Raw genomic sequence first — 23260 nt, 5'->3', positions numbered from 1 at the left:
CCATAATTAGGGAGGATCAGTTGTTCTTTTTGTCCAGATACTTTCACACAGGGCTGAAGTGTTCACAGCACCCTTCAAAGCAAATAGTGACGCTGCAGCTCACCATCTCCCTGCAGAGCTCAGTCTGCTTCCCTGGATAAACTGGATCTTCCAGAAAAGTCCCTAGACTTGGTTTGAAGATAAAGAGATGGAGAATCTAAGACTCCCCTTCTCAACTCCCACAACCACTATGAATTTTTTATAGTTTTCTCTCACCATTTAAACCCAAAATTCTCTAGTTTTTGTTAAAGCAATGTAGATAAGATGTCGTATTTGTGTTGAACTTTTAAGAGGAAAAAAAAGATCATTAGCTTAACTTCAAACTACCCTAATTAAAAATAATCTGTAATATTGTTACACAGCGATGAACAAAAAATCTACCAGTTACTGTTGTTGTATTTTTGGAAACCCTGAAAAAGGAAAATTAGGAGCTAAGTGTCAATTATGCCAAAATAATCACTCAGTAATAGACCTTGCACTGCTCATCATAAGGGACAGCATGATTACAGTATGCTTCAGAATCCAGGCATACATGAGCCCTGGATAACAAGCTTTCTCTGCTAAGAGCAAACAAAAGGCTTTCCTGAAATATCTAAAATGGAGCAAGTGAAATGATGTATTAACACACCAGCACTAGAGAGGAGATCACCTCCCATAAATCTCTGACAGAGAGGGGACGGCAGACTGCAGCCAAGATTTCCTCTTCTTCAGGGTGGTCCTTTTCAACCCAGCCCCTCTCATTCTTTTGATATCCTAATACACCCCTGCAACTCTCCTGTTGTGTCCCCACCCCATCCCATCTCCTGTCTCGTTCCCCTCCCGCTCCGCCCCCCAACTATTTTTCTGTGATCATTTGTGATCATTCTCTCATCACCTCCCTTTTAACTCCTCTTCAGACTCCTTGCTGTATGCCTGTCCAACCTTTCTGGTTCAGTTTTGCTTTTGCGTCTCTCTTGCTGGAGTTCCCCTTCTGTTTCCCTATAACACTGTCATAGTTTCTCTGTTATTTCAGCATCTCTGTTCTGGGTTCACTTTTCCGTCACTTGCAAGTTTCCCCTGTCACCACCCATATTTTTTGCATTCTCCTGTCTTATCTTGGACTTCTCATCTACAGACATGATGCAGGCACCCAGTACTGCTTTACATATGTTGATGACACAGAAACCTTAACTCACTGTCAGTAAAGTGTCACATTATTTTGTGAGTTGCCATTTATTTCACCTGCTGGGAACTGAGCAGGAAAGGTATTTACCAGCAGCAGTTAACACCACTGTGAAAAAGAGACTCATCAACAGTTGCTTGGATTAGTGAAATCTTTCCTGAATATCTAAAAAATGAATTATATAAGAACATAATGCTTAAATTAAAAAAAAAGTTTTAAAGACCCCCAACAAAACAGTTTCGATATTAAAAGACTAAGTTCTGATGACCAGATGTATTTTCAAAGGGGAAAAATATAATTAGTTAAGGATCTGGAAAAGCAATATACTTAAGTCAAAATAAATTCCCTTCTCTTTTTTCCACATAATCCTATCTGTTTCTTTCAAATAAATGGGTATCTGTAAGTTGGTATCACATTAAAAATTAATGCAAGCGGGTGTCACACCCCCATGGCTCAGCAGACAACAACTACCCTAACAACACTTCAAATCTCTCGTGAGCTGTTAAAATAAAGCAGAAGGAGCTGATGGAAAATACAAATGACAAGGATTTGCAAACATCTCTCTTTCCCTTGCAGTCCTACAGGAGGCATCCGTACGCCGCCGGAGCGCGGGTACCAGCCTGCAGCCGTGTGAGCCCCCCCCAGCCCCCAGCCCCTTCCCTCACACAAGCCCCAGGGAGGGGAAGGCCCCCCCTGGAAACAGCCCCAGGGACCCCTGCAGCCTTCCCCTCTCCTTCCCCTTCATTTCACTACGACTCCATGTGTATTTTGCATGGGTTTGCAAGGACAAATGTCAGAGCATCAGTCTCTTACACCGAGATTTGCCCAGGGGCTGGTGCTGTCCTTGGCTAAAGCCAGCCGGCTCTTCCTTGGGCATTCCCGAAATCCTCAGCCTCTCATGGTTAAAAATCCCCTATACAAACAGGTGGTCCCAAGCCTAATAGCACTCCAGAATGAAAGTACTGCAACTGCAGAGGCAAGTAAATCTTTTTTAGATCGCTGTGAATTACTCCACCTGCAAATACCTGAGCAGTCTCACCGCCAGCACAACAGCATCGTCTCATGCTGGCTGGGACAACAGAGACAGCTTGTTAAAATGAAGAGCATAAGAACATTCCTTTCCCTGAAAGGAAACTCACTAATGCACAATTTTTTTCTGAAAAGAAACAAGTCACATTCCATATCAATCAGGAACAGAAAGAGAATAATCACCCAGATATTAAAACTCTAAATGCATTTGCCATATGGTTACAGGGGAAATTTTCATTGCTTAGCTGCTTGAACAGAGGGAAAACTCTTTTTTAGTTAGTCTGGACTGTGCCCTGCAATATTTCAGCCTTATTTGCTACAGCACTAGTGAGTTTATCTAACTGTATCGAAAAGGGTTAAATGCATTTTGCGTAAGATCCTAAAAAGCCTAGAACTGAAGGATTCTGCAAAGACAGGGCTATGAATTACATGCCTCTCCTTTCCTCACTTTTCTGCCTGTGCTAGACAGCTCTGAACTCTGCCGCAGGAACCAGGCAGCGACAGGGCACAAAAATCCAGGTTTTTTTTTAGCAGGGGTGAGCTGGAAACACCACAGAAGGCAACAAGTATGCAAGGAGGGGTACAAAGAGCCTTGGTTTTTTTAAGCTTATGAAGTTACCGATCCTTCAGTGATCTCCATTGCTTTCTTAGAAGCCTGACGAGCTTGAAAGTGTAGCCCAGCCCCCCCAGCCCCCTCAGCGAGGCACCTGCCACGGCCGCCCACGCAGCCCGTCTATAGCAGCGCAGGTGACGATGGCAGGGACCCCCAAGCCGGCTCTGGCAGCGTGGCACCAGCCGGGGAGAATCACGGAATGAACTGCAGAGAGGAGGCAGGCGAAGGGGAGACGATCATCACATGGCAAGCTGAGGCGATCAAAGGCAGGCACGCGGTGAGCCACGGGCCAGCGCCGGCCAGTGCACAGCTGAGGCTCCAAGCCAAAGCTGGTGGCTAATAAACTTCATCGGGTCCTTGGGCAAAGAGGTTGTACTCCCTCTCCAGTGTACAACCGCAGATTCCTTCCCCTCTCTCCACACTGGTATCAGTTACTCCGTCTGATAGCTGTAAGCAATAATGCCGCCACAGGGACCAGCTGGCACACAGACAGCCAGAAGGTGCACATCCAGTGGGTCACGGTGACACAAACCCAGCTCTTGAGTTTCTAAATCTATTCAAGCTGCTTCAACACGCACCACAACCCCAGTAAAAGAACGGGAAGAAAAGGAGATTCGGACCTTACTTTGTATGCAAATTTTTAGGGGCTATTCTTTACAAAGGTGGAAAGGGATGTCCAAACAAGCGTTGGCTAAAATATTCCAAGGAAAATAAATCTGTGACTGGCTGTTAATATCACCAGGCTTACATAGAGCAACTGACATTTGGGAAAGAAGGGTTATTCTAGTCCCTCAGTTGTATCTGCAGACCTACTTACTGGAGTTAGCACATGTTTTGGCCATTGTATTTGCTTTTGGTTAATTAGCAAAATGACAGATATCAGGCCTTTAAGACAGGACTGGAGTGTTTCCTGTACGCCTCTTATGAAATGAGCTATTTTTGCTGTACAGGGCTTCTCAAATCCTAAGGCATCTATATTGTTAATTCCAATAGAAAACAGCCAAATGGTATCAGAAGAGTTCATCACTTACCCCACAGCAACAAGAGCCAGGGCAGAGCCCAGTCAGGCATGCCAAGGGAGTGACACCTTCACTCTGCCTCTGGAGTAATCAGGAATTGCCATTGAGAGAAAATTGGATGAAGAAGGAAGAGCAGCACAAACCTGAAAGAAAAGAAGTAAAAAGAGGACTGAAGAAAGGAGGAGGTTGACCTGGGACAACACTTCCCAGGTTTGTAAGCAGCCAGAGAGGAGAGAAAGTGATGAGTGGATAGTAACGGTGGAAAAAGCTTCTATGGTATCTGGGAAGAAGATTACATGGAAAATGGAAAAGACTTGCCATTATCTTATAGTTTCCAAAAACACATCTCTGCACTAGAAAACACAAGACAACAGTTCCTGCAATTAACCTTTAGTTATGAGCAAAGAGGAGTAATTTCAGTAGAACTAAGTCAAAACAAGAAAATCTTTTACTATTATTCAAAATACCCTCTTGAAGAGAAACTCTTTCCTGGGACATTTATGCATTTTGTAAAGCAGCTTGAATTTTATGATTAATCACAGGGTATGTCCTTTTTTTTTTTTTTTTTTTACTACCACATTTTTTAGCAAAATCAGTTAAGAAATGGCCTGTGGTCACAAGCACTGGTCAGGCTATATCAGGTCACAAAAAACTCTCTCATGGCTGCACAAACTGCCTGGGATTTTGAGATTATTGAAGGCTTCTGATCAATGACACCATTTTCATAAGGCTGTGATACGGCCAAGTACAACAGCAAGAAAAGCACAAGTGATCCCTTCTCTTGGGAGCCATGGTGGAAACAGGGTAGGTGAAAGGCAGATGTGTGAAAATCTTAAAAGAAAAAAAGAGAAAGACATGAAAAAAGGTAAGAGGAAGAAGCAAGGAAGGCAAACAGAAGCAATGATAGCCTCCCATTTTATGACAGACAGGAAGAAAAATGATGCAGAGTAAAATACTAAATGGGGCATAAAAGAGAGGAGAATTCACTGAAATCTTTACTGGTGAGTGAACCATAAATATTCAATAAATCAGAGCCCCCAAGCCATTGCTTTAGACTGCACTGTGAATTAACTGCATGTTCCACTAATTTTTAGTCCATTTACTTCTTTATATTTCTAAATGGAGAGAATTCACTAGTGCCTGTTCCATTTCCAACATGCTTACCAGCTTCCCAGAGACACAAGATCTCGCAGTACATTTTCCTCTGTCTCATGGAATGGGATGTGGAGGACTATTTCATGTTAAAACAGTTTTGAATTGCTGTAGCTATTCTGGCCCCCCTACTGATCGCACTTATTGTCAAATGGAGAAAAATACTTGTCTTACATGAACCTAAAACAACTTCTAACCATAGGCAATTTGCACATTTGTCTAGGAAGTACTTGAGAATGTGTCAGCAAGAGAAACCACTGGTTTTAAATCACTGGTGACCTTTGACTCCTGCAAGAATTACAAACAGCGGTGCATGTTCTCATATTTGTAAGAAGTAACGTTCTTCCCTATCTTCAAGAATTTAGGCAGAAATGTAGTAGACAGCCATGCAAAAACACCACGGAGGCCAGGTTGTCCAGGGATGTTACAAAGACAGGCCGATCAGTAAGCTGGTCTAAAGGTACAGAAGAAAACATCACCTACTTTGAAAGTGTTCAGCATAGAGAGGCAAATGGCAGAAACGTCTATGTAGAAATCCGTTGTAGCCAAGGGATGAAAACTACACTAAAACTGTCCAAAGACCACAGAAAGATCTTGGAACTTACAGAAAAATTTTATCAGGCTGAAAAGAAAGAAAGGCAAACACAGGAGAAACAATCAAAACCATACAAGAATAAATGCTCTCCACCCCAAAACTCTGAATCAGAGATGAAATATACATGAAGAATCTGCTAGGTATGTTTTGTGATTCTCAAAGACCTTGGACACTTCTGTGAGTTTTCTGAAATTTCTTCTCTGTTATATCTTCAATTAGACATATATATCCTTTGGTTAGACATTGTTTCTCCCTCTCATTTTCTGATAAAATTCTGCGTGCAGTCATAACACCAGAGATACAGTGAGTAACGCTGATGCTTGGGGCACCCCATTTTCTCCTCTCTTATTCCTCTAGTAGCCACCTTCTCCAATCTGCACACCATCCCTGCTATGGTAGCACCAGCAACGGAGAGCCTACAGATATCCATCGCTGCTTTGATGTGCTTCTCACAAGTGCCCTTGCTACAGCAGTGGTGCCAAACTGAATCTATCACACCTCCAAAGCTGCAAACCATTCACAGTCTTTCTAGAAGTTACATCTTCTACACCCTCCTACACTCATATTGCTCATATTTGGACCTAACTCTCTAAGTACTGGACTTGACTAGAAAAGTCAAATCAAAGTCCTGGACCATTTGTCAAACACAAATCAGAATTTAGTGTTTTCCTTAGTCTTGTAGTGTAACTAATATTTTATCCTACCTAAATATTATAAATTTGTTTGTATGGAATGATTACTATTTATGCCCTATTCATATCAATCTTCTATTGAACTTCAGGGCAGAAGGTGCTTTCTCTACCCAATGTAATTCATTAGGAGTGATTTAAAAGAACTACTTGCATCTACAAGTTTCTGCACTAGTTTATATGAACTGGAGATCCCTGAGAAGGTAATACTGACCTTTCAGGATTGTTTACTTTTAATTTTATCCTAGCATCTAAATTCTACATTTACTAATTCATACCCAGAACTTGTCTGTTCTCTCCTTGCCTGTGGTCACTCCTCAAAAAGATTTCTGAAAATGTTAGAGTACATTTAGTAGTACGTTCTAATCTTCATTCTAATCTTGTGCTTATCCAGCACAGTACTACTGGAGCTCATGTGGATAACCACTGTCATGGGGATAACAAAAGCCTCTCAACACTGAACAACGACATACCAAGCAAGCACGGAACAGGAGGTGAACAGAGTGATGAGTGAAGGCAGACAGGAGAGAAACAGTTGAAGTTGCTGAACATGGTAAGCAAGTCCCAGTGAAAGTCTTTGGAAGAAGCACCAGGCACAGACTAGTCCTACCAAAGTTATTCACCCTGAAAACTCTACCAAGAAAAAGGAAAGATACTTGAGTGAGTATCCTGGACTCAACTGTCAGTTATACTGTGAACAGCCCTGAAAACAGCAAGTTTAAAGGCAGGTGAACTATGCACAAAACACAAATACACCAATCTTTTGCTTGCAGTGGAGACTTATTCAAATACAGAGCCGTAATTTTACAAGCGCAGATTACAAAGCAGAAGACAACAGTTAAAAAGAACGGCTATGAAGCCTAAGAAGAGAGGGACTAGATGAGAGGATCTGGAAAACTGAATTCTAGAAACCTTGCAGTGAATAAAGAGAAACAATTAAATCCAATAACAAAGCAGCAATAGGTAAAATTAGTTACTTACAAATTCTGTAGATTATCATGTCAGGATGAGGATTAGAAGAATAATTTCTCAATCCTTTGATAAATTAATTCTTGGAATAGCTAATTCTAGAGCTCAAATTCAAACACACTTTTTATAATTTCCATTACTTCTCTCTAAAACACAAAGTGACAACTGAGTGATTTTTACTATATCATATTGTTAGGGAGGAAATTCCAGCACAGCCCTAGCTATAACATAATGTAACATCCAAATTAGATAATTACGTCTTTTTTAACTATTTTTTGTGGACAATAAAAATCTAGGATACAGCATATACTTGAAAATGTAGTCATAAAAAGAAGGTAATCAGATCCTCACCATGGCATAACCTTTCTATCTCCTTTAGCTTCAGTGAAGTTTGGTAAAATCACGCCAGGCATGGATATGATGTGGCATATTTGCAGAGTTCATTTGCATTCCCCCCAGTGAATTCCCAGTATTATGAAAGACCTTGTGCACTGCTTCCTTTGAATACAGAATAATGAAGGTGCCATGTGATCTGATAACAAGAGAGCTGTGAGGAAAAATGAGTAATTATTACTGTCTACATTTTGAACAATCTTTGCTTAAGCAAGAAGGTCACATTTTGGAAACATTTATCTTCCGCGCAGGCCATAAATGACAGCCTAATTTGACATGAGGGAAAAAAAAAAGAATAGGAAATGCTCCATGTAAGAAAAGCTTCATTTTTGGCAAGACAACTAGGATATAAATATTACAGTGATGGTATTTCATATAGTAATAGAAAAAATTGGGAAGTTCTCCAAGATAGAGCCATCCCCTTATTTGAAAGAAATGTGGATTGAAAAGGACTATGCAAGAGTCTTTCATCTGACAATTTTAAGACTTAAATTTGCACAAGAGAGTAATGGAGACAATCGGTGCGGACAAAAGACCTGGTATCATAGGAAATTAATATCAACTTCCATGTAGCATTCACAACCCCTAAGAACACCAAAATCCTCTGTTCTCAAATGTCCCATTTGAGCCTCACACTCACATGTCACTCTCACTACAGACATGTCTCTTATACCATATTTTTTGGCTCAACGACCTCTGCTTATCTCAAGATATGCAAGCTTTCTAGGTTCACCAAGTGCTTCCAAGACAGCAAGACAGACAAACAGCGTATCTTAATACTGATGAACTGAACAGCGCCTCGGCACACGCTTGACCACTGGTCTGACAGGGCCCATCCTATTTAAGAGTAAGCACACTCGCTCCCATGGTTTTCCCACGTGAAACTACGCAGCGCTGCAGCAGAAGGAAGGAGCTGTACAGACCAGGAATTGTTCCTAGCCAGCTCTGCGCTGCTGCCGTCGTTTGGTGAGCAGAGCAAACGAAAAGCTAACACACGTTGATGCCAGCCATGTCATGCTACTAGTCCTCAGGATGACAAAACAAACCTCATAAACTTGCTGATATAGATGTATCCTTAAAAATCAGCTCTCTAAGTACTCAAGAAGAGATGGCTGACATCCAAATAATAAAAACCTGGAGTTTTTCATAGACAGAAACTCTGTAAGAGCCAGCCAACTGCAGAAGCAGCTGGTTTATGTGCGACGGAACTTGGAAAGCCTCAATAGCTTCTTGGCTGTCCAATACCATAACTGAGCTTTCACTCAGTGGTGGGGCAGTAACTGTGTCTGTCCCTGACCCACCTGCTTCCTTGTTGGCAACTGGTTGGCAAGTTCATAAATTATTTGGGAGGTGAGACTGACCAAGTGATAAGAGTGTATGATCAACTGAACCCTGATTTCTGATGGAATCAAATACAATCACATCTGGCATTAGTATTAGTTTAACATAGAACCAGAATCCCTAAAAACGTGGCTCTTTCTAGCTAGGAGTAAAGCAGTCAAGCTGACAGGCATGTGTGTTTATGCCCTCAAAGGAAAAATCACGAGAGCTAGCCAAAAGCTAAGTTGTGATGGGGCTACATAAGTTCCTCTCAGATTCACAGATAAAGAGAGATGTTCTGTCAGTGGCAAAAGAGACCACAAGGAAAAGGCTAATATGTCCTGATGAAAGAGGATTTCAAAATGAAAGGCAATGATTAAAAAAAAAAAAAAAATGGACAAGACGGCCTGTGGTGATGCGGGGCACCTGCTCTGCCTGTGTTTGATGTTCATTCTGGCTGACATGGAACTACAGTACTGCTGAGTTCCGCAGAAAATGGGGAGCCAGCTAAATACTGACAGGACTATGCAAGGAGGAGACCATTCTAAGGATGTGATGACTAAAGCAGTTCAGCCAGGTTTGCTTATTGGAATAAAATTGGAGAAATGGCATTACCCTAAAACTAGCAAATCTAGTACTTAACGCTGGGACTTCACACTGGCCACTGAGGGACAGTAAACTTTGAAACATGAGGAAAACAGACAGTGAGGAAACTTACTCAAAAAAGGAGGAGCATGTATCTGTAGCAGAGATCAGCAGCTCATGAAGAAAACAAGCTGCACACAGACTGAGTAACAGAGAAAAAGAGTTCAGAAGAAAAGCCATGTAACATGTATGGCTTTAGAATATATTGTAATGTTTATGAGCAGTGAGGAAGCCGAGATGAGGTAGTAGGAAACACAGAACTTGGAAAACATGTAGGTATGTTTGAGAGTATGTTTGCGTAGGGCATGTGGGCTACAAGGCATTTAGGCACAGTGTTTCCATTTTTGAGAAAAAGTTGAAGGGTTGCTATGACCAAAAGAATAAAATAAAATCAGACAGAGCTCAGGTGACAGCAAGACTGACTGACCTTGTCTCATACCCATGCTTTTGAGAAATAGTTGGTTCTTCTGGCCTTTACTTTCCTAAGAAATTCTGGTAACGTGCAGAGTATTTAAGAGCAATTACTGCTGAGAGATGGGATACTGAAAAAACTTTTGGATCTCCAGTAAATCACTGTGAGCCTTAGAAACCTCTCAGCTCATGACATGCCTTAGTACTGTCGGCACCTTACCATTTACAATGTTTGGCCATTGGTTTTGTTAAGTTAAAAAAGAAGACTGCTACTTATTTCATCATTCATCATGAAAGCTTTTGAAATCCTCAGATGCATTTATGTCCTCGCACACACTTCAGCTGTGGACCCATATTTTACAATGGTGCAATCCACTGTCTTCAGCTGACATACTTCCAATTTACACTGGCATAAATTTGCATCTACATACATGGCATGTTCTCAGTACGTTAACAACAGAACTGACTGCAAGTTCCAGGCTGAAAGCAATTGAAACAAAACCAACACAAAGCCAAATTGCTATGGTGGTTCAAAGAATAGCGCTGTGTAGTTTTGGTTCCAGAGACACAGATTCCTCATCATAAACAGAACTTGAGGCTTTAAGATGATGGGTGAGCACAAGTGAAACATGCCTACTGTAGAATGTTGATTTTTTTTAAATGAAATGGAAAAATGAGACTATATCACTTCACTGAGCTTTAACATTCTGAAACAGCCTAAATTCTCCCTTTTGTTCTCTTTCACATTTTATGAGTCTTTTATTCTTCAAATCTAGGGAAAGGAGGAGGTGATAGGTCACCCAACACTAAAGTCCATACAGATATCTGCCAGTGTGTTAACTCATGAAATTTATGTCTCCCTCAGTACTATAATGTCTCTGCTTTGCTTCCCTGCAACATGAATAGGTATCTCCTGTTCTGGCCTCTAGAAGTGCTAATTTGCACAGTGGGGGACTGGTGAAATGGTTGCAAGTTAAAAGGCACTTGAAAGCTGTCTTTCAAAAAGCTGGTTTAAAAAAAAAAAAAGGAAGAAACTGCTGGGGGAATAAGAAGAAAACAAAGGGAAAGAAATGGACAAGAAAAAAATTAAGAGAGATATTAGGTATTATTTTTCCAGTCCTCTCTTAAAAATGTACACAAATGCAATAGTCATGAAACAGAGACAAACAGCACTCATTAGAAATAGATATATGGAAGGTAAGCACCACTATTGTCCATATTACTGAAGTCCAGCAAAAGTGAAAACAATACAGAAGATGTCACACTACATCCTATACAAGTCTCCACTGACCCTGAAGTTACAGAATAAATTCGTGGAGGGACAGTAGTCATGGCAACAAAATTAGAGATAGGAAGGAACATCTGCAAAACTAAAGCAGGATAGGAAAAAGAAGATAAGAAAAAAAAAAGATAAATTAGTATGTTATAAAGTGTAAGAACTTGAAAAAAATCTCATAACCAAATAGGAATGGTCTTTAAATCAGTGGTAGTTAAACACTTCAGAACATGGAGAAAAAACTTGCACAGAAGACTACTGTGGAATAACCTGCTATGGGAAGGCTCTTCTCATCCCCAATCAAGCAGATCAGTTTAATAGACAAAGTATGGGGCATATATTCCCTTCAAAACATTTTCTTTCTAAAGGGTGAATGGTTTTCAGACTTCTAATTTTCTTATCAACCACACGCATTTCAGATTATGTTTAAAACTGAAGGCTGCATAAACTTAAAGTTCCTCAATGCCACTCCAAAAGCAATGTACCCAGATTTCTGCTTTCCAGCTTTCAGGAGAGAACTGCAGCCTGCCTCAGCAACATTGCCTCTAAAACGGGGTTCAAGAGAGACACTTGTTGCAACTGTGGTATCATATTAACGTATATTGCTAAACAGCTTTTGACCTGAAAACAGCTACATGGATATTTTTTCCTCAGTTTTAAATGGCACAGGAAAAATGGAAAGTATTAACATTTACTGTGAAATATCAATTATTTGTGCAAATGCTTAAGATTTGACTACATATACAGAATTACTGTATGTGTGTTACAGATCTGCTAATAAGTTAGAATTAATTGACTTTATAAAATCATTTGGAATAAGAAATATATTTTAATGAAACTTGTAGTTGCACAGCAAAAGCTGTTATGAAATCCTTTGTACAGCCCTGTACCAAGGCCAGAAGAATGGGCTAGAATCATTGTTTAAAATTTGGGATTTTACAGATTTCTTTGTATTTGACTAGTCTTCTGTATGTAGAAAGTGTATTGAAATGTCAGAATATGAGATTAATGGAAACCGGGGAGAGTCGACTGGAACAGCTTGTGGTTACCTGCCAAGAAATTGTGAACTTTAGTAGCAGGGAATTCCGGCAGGGGGAGATCGCGACCACTGACTCACATACCACCTACCCAAATCGCACCCCAGACCCATTTCTAGACCTTTCTAACCTTTACTGCGCAGGATCGGATATGGGAGGAGAATATGTTAATGATTTACGGGAAATACTATGATTATGCATGAATACTTAATGAATATGCATGAATAAGTTCTATATATGGTGCATGATTCTGAAGCTTGGTGTGCGTTGATCGTGAGAGGACTCACTCACACACCTGGCCGTCAGTAAAGAAGTGTCTGCTTATCTACACCACATTGGTGTCGGTAAGTGTGGATAACTGGCTAGCTGAAAAAAGGTCTCATAGACATAGTCCAGCTGGCTGAACAAAAATGCACATCGCTCTCAGCTTATCTGAAGTAAAGCAAAATACACTGTCTTTGGCTGTCCTTGTTACTAATAACAGGAAGATCGTGGTGGGAAAAGAATGTTGCAGGTGGGAACAGATAACTACAGAAGAGAAACAAGGGGCGGGCTTGGTATTTAGGCAACTAACCAATAATGAGCTTAACTTTTGTAATATGTATGAGCTAATTATAACAAGGCATAAAAGGTGACTGTAAGGTGCAATAAACAAAGTCTGCTGATCACTCATATTGAGTGACTGTGTCTTCCCTCCGTCGCAACAGGTAAGTTCTTCATTCTGAGATTTCGGTAACATGTGTAATTAGGGAACGTATTTACAATTGCACCAACTGCACCACTAAATCCTCATCAGCACCTCACTTCTCTCTGAAACGCTTTGTTATGTTCAAAACGTAAGACCATGAAACTAAGCCACATAGCAGCTACGTGACTGTCCTATGAACAGGCAGAAAGTCAACAGTCAGATCTCAAAGAAAAACTCGCTGTGCACCACGTCTCCACACAGAGAAGGCCATGACAGGGGTAACATGACAGAGGCAAATTCGGTGTCACAAGTCAGAGAGCAAGCCTTTCAAGAGAAGTATGCCAACATATGCTGGGTTATGAGATAACTGAAATATGTTGTTATTTTGACCAGCTCAGCACCGCCTCTTGTCCCTGAAACATGCCTTACTTTAACTGCAGCTGCACTTTACTCAAGAAGAACCTCCAGCAGCTTTCTCTGGTGTCCATCAGGCCCAGATCTGGGACTTCTTTTCTAACTTCTGTAACTATGCCCTCCACATCTTCATCACTGAACAGATCTGGAACCACTCCTGCAACAAGACAAAGGGGCAGTTAGGAGAAGCCTTACACAACACAACCTGAGAAATAATCTTCTACATGGTATTTAACACAATGGGGTTTAGGCGTATAACTGGAGTTATGCTGTGATAATAGCCAGATCAAGTACAAAACAGTTTCCTCCTGTTCCCCACACTTTTTCACCTAAAAAGAACAACTTTTTTTTTTTAAGGGAGAAGAAACAACATTGTTTAAAAAGACAAAAATATTTGCCCTGATAGGAAGTTCACTCATAAATTATGTATCCCTCAGAACAGTGGTTCCTTTTTTTACGGGCTGTTAGAAACCTGTTTTCCAGTCAAGCTGCAAAAAATAAATAATTTCTAAAATACCTTTTAAGATACTCTCCAATGTACAGCATAGTATTATTCCCATTTGTCTTCCACCCTATCTCCAGATCCCCACGTTCAAAATCCAGAGCCTCTAACTCTCAAAACGTGGGTGAAACTGCATTGCTGTCTGTTACACTGTGACTGTGCAGTCATAAAGACATCGTCTAATGTCAGTGAAATCCTATCAAAGCAAACAGTATTAAGTCAAAGAGAGAGTCCCATCTCTCCCCAGACCAATGCACTTATGAATGATAAACCTCAGCAATTCATCTCCTCAGCGGGCAATGCCTTCTTCAGCAAATGAGACTCAATGCTCGAGTTGAACGGGTTGACTTGGCCTCTCTAAAAACTCCCCCTACAAATACCTGAAAGAGAAATAATCTCTTTGAAGTTTAATGAAATCACAGATCATTTGTCATTGGAAAAAGATCTTTCAAGAAATGTGTTAGTCTAATCACCTGATGCCAACAAGTCATTAATCAGCACAAGAAAGCGTTCGTCTGGAACCTGGGCATCTGTCAGCAAAAACATGGTGGGCATGTTCTTGGCACCAGTCTTGATGTACAAACTGGCAAGATCTACCTGTAAGGAAAGGAGGCAATCACTCATATTCTGTTAAAATGTTGATACAGGAAAAGTGTGAAATGCATGTTAGTGGATGGCAATGCATTGCTGACTTCTTGTTTTTTTCAGTTTATTTACACATTGCTAATTTGCTGCATAACATCCAAAGGGAAAAGCAGCTTACCTCTGTTTTCCATATTAAACACTGAGGTTTTGACTTGACCTAGTGATAAAGATCAAAACGGACTACTAATCAAGGAAATACCACCACCACCACCGCCCCCTGAACGTACTAAAAAAGGGATGTCATGAAACTACCTATCAAGAACAGCCACAACCACATCAATAATGTCTGGGAATTGCACTGAAGAGTCAGATCCATTTTAAACTCTGATATTTCTGCAAGACATTTTGCATGCACATGTGTGCGTGATTTTATTTAGGAGAGCTTTCTCATGCTCAAAAAATAAAAAAGACTGAGTAGTGAACTGGTGCACTGTTACTTTTGCTGTCAGACATGGGTGGCCCAGAGAGACATGGCATGGGACCATTGCGCTAATAGGGGTACAAACACCGAATGCTTTTTGGCATGGGGTTCCAGATAAAAACAACCCACATCAGTTGCATTTGAGTGTGGTCACATTTGAACACACAGAATAAAGTCAACACCAAATTGCCACCTAACCTAGCAGAAAACAAATCCTCAGGCTTAGAAGTTTCTCTGCTTGGAAACAGTATGGTGGAAACGATCACTTCAGCCCACATCTTACGCTACACCTCATTTGCCCAGGGAAGGAGGGCACAAGAACCTAGTCACCATGTAAGACACTGAAGAACATGCAGCACTTTTCCAAAATAATCCAGCATGTACCTCCCTCTGAAAACTGATGCCTTGGGCTGCACAAACTGTGGTGGTTTGGCCATGGCCCACGGCAAAAAGAAGGGCTTTCTGGGGACCACCATCCACCAAATTTAGCCATAGTCAGATCCTTATTTAGCTGTGTCTGACATTCAGAAGCAGTGCCCGCTGTCCGCGTAGAATGAGGAGGAAGAAAATGTTCCTCAACTTCCCTGTTTGCTCACATAGACAGGACTCAGCCCTGCCGTGTCCTGAAGCCTGTAAGCCTGACAGAGCACCTCACAACTGTATTCCCTATCTTTGCATATGACCAGTTTAATTGACTGAGTGACTTGCATGCCACGAGGACAAAATTTTGCCCTGAGTTTACCCACATCAATTTCATTCCACTATATTAATACACATGCAATGACACGCATAAATTTGTAACAAACTGCTAACTTTAAATACCAAAACTCCAACCACATCTTTGTAGTATGTGAAGTAGTTGCCTTAGAAAAAGTGGAGAAACTACCAATATTCTATTAAGCGTATAAACAGACACTGAAATATTTTTTGACCATTCATTTTTCAAATATAAACCAGAGGTATAGCTGAAAACCACAGGAACAACAGGGGTTGTTACTGTAAATCATACTGTTTTGTGATTTTATCAAGCCCATGCAACAACAAAACTACACATTCTTGTAGTGAACTCAACAAACTCCAAGAGTATCTATCAGTTTACCCTCAGGTCCTGGATCCCATAGTCTTTCTTCAGCGTGATTTGGAAAACCTCCAGGGAGCAGATGCATGCCGCCAGCCTTGACAAGCTTTGTTTACCACTACCACCTACTCCAGTCAGAAGTGCATAAACCCTCGGGGCTTCTAGGATATGTCTGATCCAGCACCTGATGGTAAAAAAACAGCAACATAACATAGACTTCAACAACCTTGTTAGCCAAGATTCTCAATTTCTTTTTATTGCACCAAGCTTTCTTTTTTAATCTTTCTTCTTTAATTTTTTTTTCTATTTTTGTGGTAATGTGCTTCTGACACCTAAAGGTATATTATGTTTGCATGAGCATTTTGTTTCTTTCTGATATTTGAGCAAGAGGAAAGAAAAGCTGTTTGTCAAATAATGAAGGTCTGCACCGACTTCTACAATGACCAGCACTGCCCACTTGCTCATTCTTTACACTGAGCTGCTCCAAAGCATTGCTCCAGGATCCTGATGGACCCTGACTGGACTCAGAACAAAGACCTAGTTAACCTGAAGGGAGGTTGACTGGGTCCTAGGAGTCCATAAGAACTGCACATCTGGCAGTTTACATCACAAAGGTTGAAGGATGATGAATCATTTTGTGAAAAACGTGCATCAAACTTGAATTTACCCCTGGAATATCTAGCCCAGACTACTTCAGGCATGCTTTTATTTGCTGATTATGGAATACTATAGGATGAATGAGGCCAGATGAGAATCTGGACCCAAATTAGACAGGATTTAAGTTGTTAGAATTTTCAAATGTATGTATCAGGGTAATTCTTCCCCCAAAAAACTATGCTTGAGACATAAAAACAACTTTCTAGCAATCGATATTTTAATAATTCATAAAAGCACCTAATTTTTTTTTATTTAAAATTTATTTTTTTTAAATCAGATGCAGATTCTAAGGAATAACAGCCTAGCATGAGCATGGATTTTCAGAGAATTCAGAGATAGCATGTTGGACCTTCAGATTCTTTTTTCTTCCACATATCAATGAAACCAACCAAAAAGCAATCCCATCCCTGAATCAAATTGATGAGAATCTTCTTAAATAAAGGGATAATTGTCTAATCTGGTTGCATCTAATAAAGCGGTAGAAACCTGTTCAACAAAACATTACTGGAAGCCAATTCTCTCTGACCTCACTGTAGAACTTTGTCAGCCTTATTCATGATTTCACAATGGATCCATTAAAAAATAAAACAAAACACAACAAAGAAAACCAAAACAAACAACCCTCATAAAAAGTGTGGAAAAAATTTACAGGATTTAATTTCACATACACTTTTCTAGGACTGTCAAACTGTAAGGCTAAGACACCCTGCCACTTTGTTTGCCAAATTGGGATACTACGCTTGGTCACTAGATTTCAGAGAGAAGATAATGGCTTACCAACATTTTTAAGCAAAACTAGCGATACCTGAGAAGGCTTCTGTCTGCAATTCTGATGATTATCACATCAACCTCTAAATCAACAGAACAAAATCTACAGTTCCTATGAAAGATCCATATGATTATCTCCGTAACTTAACCTCTTTTTTAATCCTCTTGGAGAGAAACTTCTATAATAGACTGCTTTGTCAAGAGTGTCTCCTCTTATATAGTTTCTGCCTGAATACGTGCAAAGTGAAAAATCCTGAAATCCTAGTCTGTCTCAATGAGAAGAAAAAGTTCCATGTTAAACTATTTGACACTGCAAATAAAAGAAACTGCTTTAACAAAACTATGCTCTGCCAGCATGGGCCTCTGTCTCTTTCTGGAAATCACTGGTAATGTACACGACCACAACAACGATGCTGAAGGAAGATCACAAATAATGAAATGAGCAACAAGGAAGTCTGTGCCTCATTTATTTAGCAAAATCTTCACTTCATCTTCTGAAAACTCTTTTTTGCAGTGCAGGAAAATAAAGCAAATGTAGTTAATCAGATTTCAGAAATTGAGATTTTGGACCACGATGGATACTAAGATATTGCCCAACACGAGAAGAACAAATTATATCAAACTGAGATAAGAATACATTAAAAAAAAAACTATGGTTAAATAAAATAAAATAATTCTATGATGATGGGACTTAGAAGCCTGGGCTGGTTCATATTTTAAAAAGTGTAAGGCTAGGCAGCAAAGCAACTTCAAGTCTGCCATACAGTGGCATAATTTAGTATATGCTTAAGGTATTATTTACCCTTGTTTTGAATTAATGTAATTTTTAAAGCATTTTCCTTTTCTTGGTAACAAAGGATAATTTTCACTTTTCTTATAAAAGCCTGTTACATCATTAACTGATTAAAAGGTAAGGCACAGTATCTACAGCATTATAGATTATCTTGCCAACCTCAGAGAGTAAGTGGTGTTAATTTCTGTGCAGCACAAAAAAGGATGAATCTCTGTTTAAACAAACAAGATGAAGGTTAGCTTTAACACTGAGCCACAACCTACTGTTCCATAATGACGCCAATAAAGCCTACTTAGAGGGCTATTACTGCACGGTACCCTCGCGTAAGCCTTCCATTAAGAATGTTACAAGTCTGTACTGCAACAGCCTCCGAACAGTAAAAAGTAATAACTTCACGCAAACATCGGTAGCATCATGATGAACTGTTTGTTCCCTTTAGAGATATTCCACTTACACATGCTGCATGGCACCCTCAGTAAGACTAGGTTCACAGAAGCATGCATTTCATTGCAGCTTTCTAGGAACTCAAGTGTATTCCTTCGTCATTCCCACTCTTTCACCGGCTCGTAGCAAGCGTCTGCTCCACTGTTCGCAAAACAGTAATAGATGAGTGGGAGATTGCAGCAACACGCTGTCTTCCACATTCTACCACATAGTGAGAGAGAAAAATAATAGTTAAAAAATGCCACAAACACAGCACATGAAAAACGTTTACATGAAAAAATCATCCATTAGTGACTGATGTACCCATCCACTGTGCTCTGAAAGACTAAAAAGAGGTGCAAGAATGGGCTTAAAGCATTTGCACAGTACATCCAAACAGGATCCAAACAATCTACTAGTAAAGCTGTCTACTTCTTTAATTGTTTGTGTCTAAACTACTTAGAATTAAGGAACAATAATTTCTTTATGATAGGAAGTCGTTGCTCAACCTAGAATCAAACACTCCCAAATATTTAAAATTTTCTGTTTCAGTGTCCTCATTCCTATCCTTATTCTTTTTCTTTTCACTCCTTTCTTACTAGCAAATAGAAATTATAAAGGAAAGGAAAAAAGGACTAGTAAACAAAGCTGATGTTTTCCAGTTACCATATTTTTTGTCAAATAAATTCAAATTTTCCCTCTCTTCCTCCTGCCCCTCATCAGGAAAACTTTTTTTTTTTTTAAGTGAAACATATGTACCTAATATGTTCATATTAGTTCATATTCCCACTACTTTGTCTGCTTGTAATTTTTTAGTTTTTGAAGGGCAAGTAGAAACAGTATTGTGGTCCTCACTAGTTAATCCATCCTGGTATTGGCACCAACACACATTAATTCCAGAAGAAACTGTATATGCAATACTACTATATAACATGTGACATTATTTTGTCTTCCTTGTACAGTGAACAATACTGAGAGGTACTACATTTCATAGCATAAGACAGGTTAAAAAAACAAGAGGCATACATAAGAAAACTTAACTAAGAACATTAAGACAAAGGAACATGTATCCTGGCTTATATTTGAAGTGTTTCCACTATGAAAAACAGATGGGTGTATTACCTTTTACCCCCACACAGCAGAAAGAACAAAATGTAACCTGCATATCTATTTCATGTGTCTTGCAATTTACAGTGCCTTAACTCTTTAAATAGTTTAATTCTGACAACACATATTTTTATTCAGATAACCAGTGCTCACAGTTCAAAAAGTACATGCTGTTTTACTGACGTGCTCTGAAGTCCAAAGAGAGACTGCAATTTAAAATTATTTGAAAACACAATTCAAATTTTTAATGTATAGGCATATATATAAACATATATACACACAGTTAATATGTTAAACTATTCAGGGAAAGAAAACTAATACAAGAGGAACAATTAGTAAAGGAAAATGAAAGTTTATTATCCTTGTGGTTTGAAGCACAGAATCACAGAATTCCTCTGCGAGGAAGATGCTTGCATTGGGGGCCGAGGATAAGAAAGTGTGCTACTGCTACTTACAGTTCCAGTAAATAAGAGCTTTCACTATCCGGTTTTTAACTTGCTGGCATCAGGCAAAATAGTTTCAAGCCACCAACGCACCTCAAATACATGTGCATAGTGTCCATCATCACTTTATAAAAGAAATTACAGTCTCTGTTTTCCACTAGTTTATCCCCATAGACACGTGATGATTCATGAAGCCAGACATGTTGAAGATAATTTGGTTGCTATAAACACTTGGGTGTAGCAAACAGAATGCCCTAAAGATAACGCTTTTTTTTCTTTTTTTTCTTTTTATGCCGTCAGCTGGCATCAAAATAGGCCACTCAAGGGAGACAAAGACATTAATCACACTGAGTAGATACCCAATATGCATTGTTCTTGAAAGTATATTTTCTTTAACATGAACCAGAATGTCTCTAATTTAGCAAGTTTGCCAGCCAACTGAGTGTGCAAAATATAATTAAAACAATTATCTCTTCTCTGGGACACTTAGGTGACTCATTATGGTTTGAGGCCATGGTGCAGTATAGGACACAGGGAAGTATCAGCACTGCCAGGATATTATGTGTTCACTAGCCCTGTTTTGCAATACCACTCAAGAAAACAGGACACAGTTTATCATGAAAAAATTAGCACTTTCTCAACTGTCACCTCAAACTTCCTTCCCTAAACAAATTCCATGCCAGGATGAGTGCAAACGTGGATGATGGGCTAGCACATCCCCATCAAACCAAGGTATGTGTGATAACAGGAGACCTGACAAATCCTCACCTCCTTGCTAATAGCTGATGATGATCCATGGGGTGGGCAGGCAACAAAAATATTCTGGAAGAAAAAAAGAGCTGCGCTTCAAGGAACAGGAAAGCATGTAAAACCAAACCAGATCAGACTCACCTGATTTTACAAGAAGGACCGGGATTTGCTGACCATATTATAACCTTCCCTCATTTTTCTCTTCAATCCATGCTCTGCTTTTTGGCTACTGGTTTCAGCCCCTGCTTCATCAAAAGGGTTGTCAAGCACTGAAGGACCACACGAGACTGTAATTGTTATGAAGTTCAGGGGAATCTCAATATCATAATAAATATGGTGTGTCTCTTTCCTTTTAGCTATAGGAACAGCAGGGGTTTGAACTTGTACTAAATGTCAGACGCTGTGTTTTCTCCTGTCCCCTTTTGTCTCCTACCTATTGCAGTGAAAAGCTAAACAGTAATTATTTCATGTATTAAATACAGGATCACTATAGTATGACACTTCAAACCATACCTGGAGTCCAGGGCTGACTGAAGCTGCCAGCAGCTGGATTCATACAGGCGATATACTGACAATTGTAACTTGTTTTAATAGTTAGCTTCTGCCTATCATACCCAAGGAAGAAAATGTAGCTTGGTTAATATGAATGACAAAATACTTTACATTTTTCAGGCTTAGCCTTGGTTGAAGAATCACCATTTCTGCCCTATGGGAAATCTGGAAGACAAAAGTATCAAATTAGGATTGACATTTTAAAATTAAGAAGCCCACCCCCACATTTCTACCACATAATAATTTGTTCAACATTTGTGTTGAAATGAAGATACTACATTCTCGCAAAGTATGCTCCTGATGATATATCTTCTAATGAAACTGGCTCCAAACAAACTTGAATGAGTACAACATGGCCAAAAGAAGTTCAAATCAGTTTGAGAATGCACACCACCATCATAGGTAAGAGAAGGCAAAATTAACATACCTCAGCAAGAAAAAAACCCAGCAAAGATCATCACTGAGTGGCATGCTTAAAGATCACTCCTTTTTTTGCAGCCCCACACAACAGATACTGTTGCTGGCTTTCCAGATGACAGAGCTCCAGGTGAATTAAAAGGAAGCCACTTTAAAAAAAAAATATTAAAAATTTGAGGCTGTCAGCAGCTGGCAATTTGAGTTCCGATTGCCAAAAAAAGAGTCTTGTTTCTTTAGCAGTTGGCACACAGCGGATCTAGGCCAAGCAGGTACCATCTTTAAAAAAGCACACTGTAAAAGAAAGGCTCATAAATAATGCAGCCATTCCCTGCTTAAATCAATAAATCCTTCCCAGAACTTCACAGTGTAACGTATTCTCTTTCTTTCCACACATTCACAACAAATTTTACCCTATTTTAGAATTCTCAAATGGTTATGTTTAAAATTCCCGAATAGCATGGTCAACTTTTTTCCTAATTTGACTTGTTTTGTAAAACGGAGATTTTAAAGTTTTTGGTTTGTTTTTCTTTTAAAACAATGCAAAACAATTCAAAAGAAAGAAGCAACGGTGTTAAACAGTAGGGACTTTTAAGATCTGAAGTTTGAAATCTCTGTGAGGGAACAAAAAGATTCCTGGTGAGAATACCATATAGCTCTGGGAAGAAAACAGGGCATGGAGGTGTTAGCTTTGTATGTCGCTGAGTTAGACTTGATGGATTTCTCCAAGCTAGAGATGTTTCAGATCTGAGCTGCCACTTCTTTTTTTCTCTTTATGTCTTGGTCCTTAATAAGATGTTCTGCTGACACCTGGTATTCCTTCCTTCGTGAGATGAAGTGTAACCTAGCAAAAGCGCCTGTAGGATTCAACAGAATCTGCATTAAAAGATGCTAGAACAGTACAGACGTTATTGCCTCACCTTGGTCACAATTACAGTCAGATCACAGTGTACATGCCAGTGAAAAGAAGAACCTTCTATGAAACAAAAGTTCTAAGGGCAATGGTAAAATCCTTGCACACATTCCAAAGGAGCAGACGACTGAGTAGATACACTCAGCCTCTTAATACCACTGAAGTACGGCTGGTTTTGTGCAGAGTGCTTGTCACTGTGCCCCTCCTTCTGGCAACACACAGACAGCTAGCTAGGTGGATTTAGTTTACTTTTTCCTTTTTTAACGTCTGATTACTTCTCTCCTTTACTCACCAGATCATTCACAATGTATTCTTCGTATGTCACATTTTCTTTATGTCATGT

At 39.7% G+C, this 23260-nt stretch overlaps 1 protein-coding gene across 1 annotated transcript in view; it reads right to left on the bottom strand.

The window, feature by feature from the left end:
* DNAH11 (dynein axonemal heavy chain 11) overlaps positions 1 to 23260 on the bottom strand; it is a 132245-nt gene that overhangs the window by 62672 nt on the left and 46313 nt on the right. The window contains 8 exon segments of the mRNA XM_056338457.1: positions 13467 to 13608; positions 14427 to 14550; positions 16119 to 16281; positions 18770 to 18791; positions 18794 to 18960; positions 20382 to 20542; positions 21552 to 21570; positions 21572 to 21653. Coding sequence (XP_056194432.1) covers positions 13467 to 13608; positions 14427 to 14550; positions 16119 to 16281; positions 18770 to 18791; positions 18794 to 18960; positions 20382 to 20542; positions 21552 to 21570; positions 21572 to 21653 — 880 coding nt within the window.

This window comes from Falco biarmicus, chromosome 4 (assembly GCF_023638135.1).
Source record: "Falco biarmicus isolate bFalBia1 chromosome 4, bFalBia1.pri, whole genome shotgun sequence".
Taxonomy (NCBI): domain Eukaryota; kingdom Metazoa; phylum Chordata; class Aves; order Falconiformes; family Falconidae; genus Falco; species Falco biarmicus.
This window is presented reverse-complemented; position numbering and strand designations above follow the sequence as displayed.